This window comes from Chondrus crispus, genomic scaffold, assembly GCF_000350225.1.
Source record: "Chondrus crispus Stackhouse genomic scaffold, scaffold_906, whole genome shotgun sequence".
Classification (NCBI taxonomy): Eukaryota; Rhodophyta; class Florideophyceae; order Gigartinales; family Gigartinaceae; genus Chondrus; species Chondrus crispus.
The window spans coordinates 1-3,376 of NW_005178955.1; the positions used below are offsets into that span (position 1 = coordinate 1).

At 48.2% G+C, this 3,376-nt stretch overlaps 1 protein-coding gene across 1 annotated transcript; it reads right to left on the reverse strand.

Annotated features, from left to right (window-relative positions):
• Positions 1-1,005: 1,005 nt before the first annotated feature.
• Positions 1,006-1,236, reverse strand: CHC_T00001096001 (hypothetical protein). Its single transcript, XM_005712658.1, has one exon. The coding sequence runs from the start codon at positions 1,234-1,236 to the stop codon at positions 1,006-1,008; it is 231 nt and encodes a 76-aa protein (XP_005712715.1).
• Positions 1,237-3,376: the final 2,140 nt, after the last annotated feature.

Sequence of the window (3,376 nt, forward strand, 5' to 3'; positions counted from 1 at the left end):
CCAGCGTTAGCAGAAAACATCGTTGATATTCTATGCAACCGGTTGCAGGCCAGTGATCTTCAGTTAATTTATAGAGTCTGTACCGATTGCGACAATCGGAATTCGTCTGAAATTTGAGAACCACCTTGAAGGAAATCGGCTAATGAAGAAACGTACATTTCAACTCGCGCTCGTAGCGGGCTTGGCATTTGTAATGTCATCCCAAGCTCACGCTCAGGGCGTGTTTGACGACGGGGGCGCTGACTCCAATTGGTCAACTGCAGCCAACTGGGACAACGACGCGTTACCTGTGGCAGCTGACAATGTTGTAATCGGAAACGAAGCTTTCAGCGGCGTGACAGCGAATTACGACGGCGGCACAAGCGTGATCAACGATTTGCGCGTTGGTAATGGTGCTGGTTCACTGGGTGCCACTGGAACATTCGACATGAACTCTGGTTCATTGACTTCCAATGGTTGGGCATTCGTCGGATCCGATGCAAACGCTGCCAACACAAATGCAACCGTTGGTACTTTCAACATCGGTGGAACTGCAACGTTCACAGCAAATCAGCGTTTTTACGCAGGCCTTGGCGGCGGTGCTGGTGCGACCGGTACAGGTACCATCAACGTTTCAGGTGGAAACGTTGTCATGGGCGAAGCTGGAATTTTCGGCGCCAACGATGACAATTCTGGAATCGTTAACCAAACCGGTGGAACAGTGACTTCAAACGGCTGGGTTACAATCGGTGAGAACACTGGTGCACAAGGGGAATATAATATCTCTGGCGGTTCAATGACCGCCAACGACTTAACGGTTGGCCAAGCTGGAGCAGGCACAAACGGCATACTTGACATTAGCGGCACGGGCTCAGTTACAGTGAATGGCACGCTTGACGGTGACGGAAACCAAGTTGGAGGTCTCTTTGTTGGTCGCGATGAATTTGGTGACGCAGGAGCCGCTGGGCAAGTCAATTTGAATGGGTTTGTGAACGAACCCATGACGCCGACCGATGGCCCGTTGACCTACGACAAACCAATCTGCCTTGCCGCTTCAAACCCTGCGACCGCTACAGCATTGCTCAGGTTGATGCTTCTGACATTGGGGTGAGTTGGAATCCGCAAAAGCGAATCGGAGTGCTTCGACGTGATTGATTTTGGCAGACCCTTCGTTTCGCATCCAAACACCAGTGTGTCGGCGGATACATACGAAACGTCCAGATAGCTACTGGTCGCAAACCGGGAAAACAACCACATCGAATCCGGTTGGCGTTTCTCCAAGAAGTCATCCCAATCCTCGGTTACTTCCCATTCGAGGTGTTGCCAATAATCCAGCCCTGCTCTTCGGAGCGTCTTTTCTGTAATCTCAAAGCCAAGTGGCTTGATCAGCCAAAGTTTTGCCTGCAGCGCAACACAAGTCCTTCCGATCGCTCCGGTGTTAGGAGGAATCTCAGGTTGATGCAAAACGATGTGGAGTTGTGGTTCGTACTTTTGCAATTGTGAAGTCTCTATTGAATTGGCAATTCGCTAATGAAAGCTGAGTCTATCTCATCGACGATTGAATTCTCTTGGGCGGAACAATATTCTGGTGGAATCGATCATGTTGCGCCAAGGGTGTTCCAAAAGGTTCTGTTCGGCTTCTGTTGCTGATTTCGTTGAGTCTGACTTGATGGCCCGTCGGGGATCGTCATTCTAAGCAATTGTTGCCGTGGCTCCTCGATCGTGGGTGGATTGAATTATTCTTTGATCATGTTTGGCGCATTGGTAAGAAACGCATCATGAGGTTAACCACGAATTCAAAATCGACTCCGTGTGTCAATCGTTTTTCTGACAAACTCCTCGAACACTACTTTTGTACGTTCAGAGTTGATGACATTGAAACAGGCATTGAGGGCTTCACACCAGCATTGATTGAACGTTTGCCGGGCGGCAGAGTTAAATGTAGTGGCGACGGAAGGGTCGCTGCTATGGCGGGGAATTTTGCCGTCGTGCTTCAGGAAATTCCTTTCGGCCCCGCTATCGAAATTTCTGTAAACGAGGGTGTTTTGGAACGAGACCAAACAAAATGGAATGTCGAAGACCTCAAGTTGACCGCACGTGTTGTAAAGATGCTTAAATCTGGTGCGCAGAAATTGGAAGACTCAATCAAAAACAATAAAGTTGCGATAGCAATGGTGGTTAGCTTGAACCTGAAGGCTGGAAAAATGCGTTTTGGTGCACAGCTCTATACCCCAGAAAACCCCAGTAACTTCGAGAAATGGACAGGATTCTAAATGTCAAAGGATGTGGAAATCGAATGCGTCATTTCGTTGCTTGGTCTATCCAACGAGGATGTCGCCACTCTGCTCAAAGTATACAAAAGCGATATGTCCTCGTTTGTATCAAGGGATGGTTACGAAAAGAGTGGGCAGTTGATGATGAGACGGTATGACATCGCAGGTCATGAGTTGGGTTTGGTCGCTCAACATATTGGTGTTCTGACGCTTCCAAAAGACGAACTGAAGGCGCTAATTGGTAGAGGGCTCAATCTCAGCCTCGATTATCTTGATGGTGAATACCGAAATGAGCTGCCAGATGGTTCGTACATGTCTTACGGAAGCAATGATCTCACGTGGTTCAGGGTATTTCGAATTGGTGTGTATTTCGCACTGATTTTGAAAGATCCGGAGGCTCTAAAGAAATTGGGGCATTGGCTCACCGATGAAATCCTATTCGATGAGTCTTCATTTCTCTTGCGGCCCGAAGACAACGACTGCTATCGATTTTTGGCGCAGATTCTTTGCGGCACTCACGCTAATTCGGAGTATCCAGAACGTATTCAGGCTGCACGGCCGAAACGCGCGAAGCTGCTACTCCAGTGTTTTCAAGAGGTTGCCACCGGCCAGAAAGAAGGCAACATTCGCTCTGTCGCCAAATTTCTGAACTATTTTCAGGAACGGTATTTTGCTGACAGTATGTATGAGTACTACTCAATTGATGCTTCAATTGCTGTCGAATTAGGGAGATTCATGAATCTGCCGTTCGACACTGGAGCCCTCAAGCGAAAGCAAAATGCGTTGATCATCACGGCGGATTCTTTAAACCTCAGAGAATAAAAGACATTTTTGCTGCCACAAATTCGGTGATTTTCTCTTATCTTGGTTTTGAACGAGGCACACAGAAAATCGCTTCCGCACAGGAAGGGGTGGAAGTTGCAGTGGACCTTTTTTTTGGCGACTGGTGGCAAGAGCAAAAGGATTGGTGGAGCACAGAAGACGAGAAGAATGAGTGTATTGGTTGGTATAAACAACTTCCCCGCTCCCTACTATTGGCTTGCTTAACTGAGAGTTGGCCAGTGCTCAAACAGCTGTGCGGATGGTGCAAGTTTGAGCACTCGATGGGCCACTTCGGAGATCTT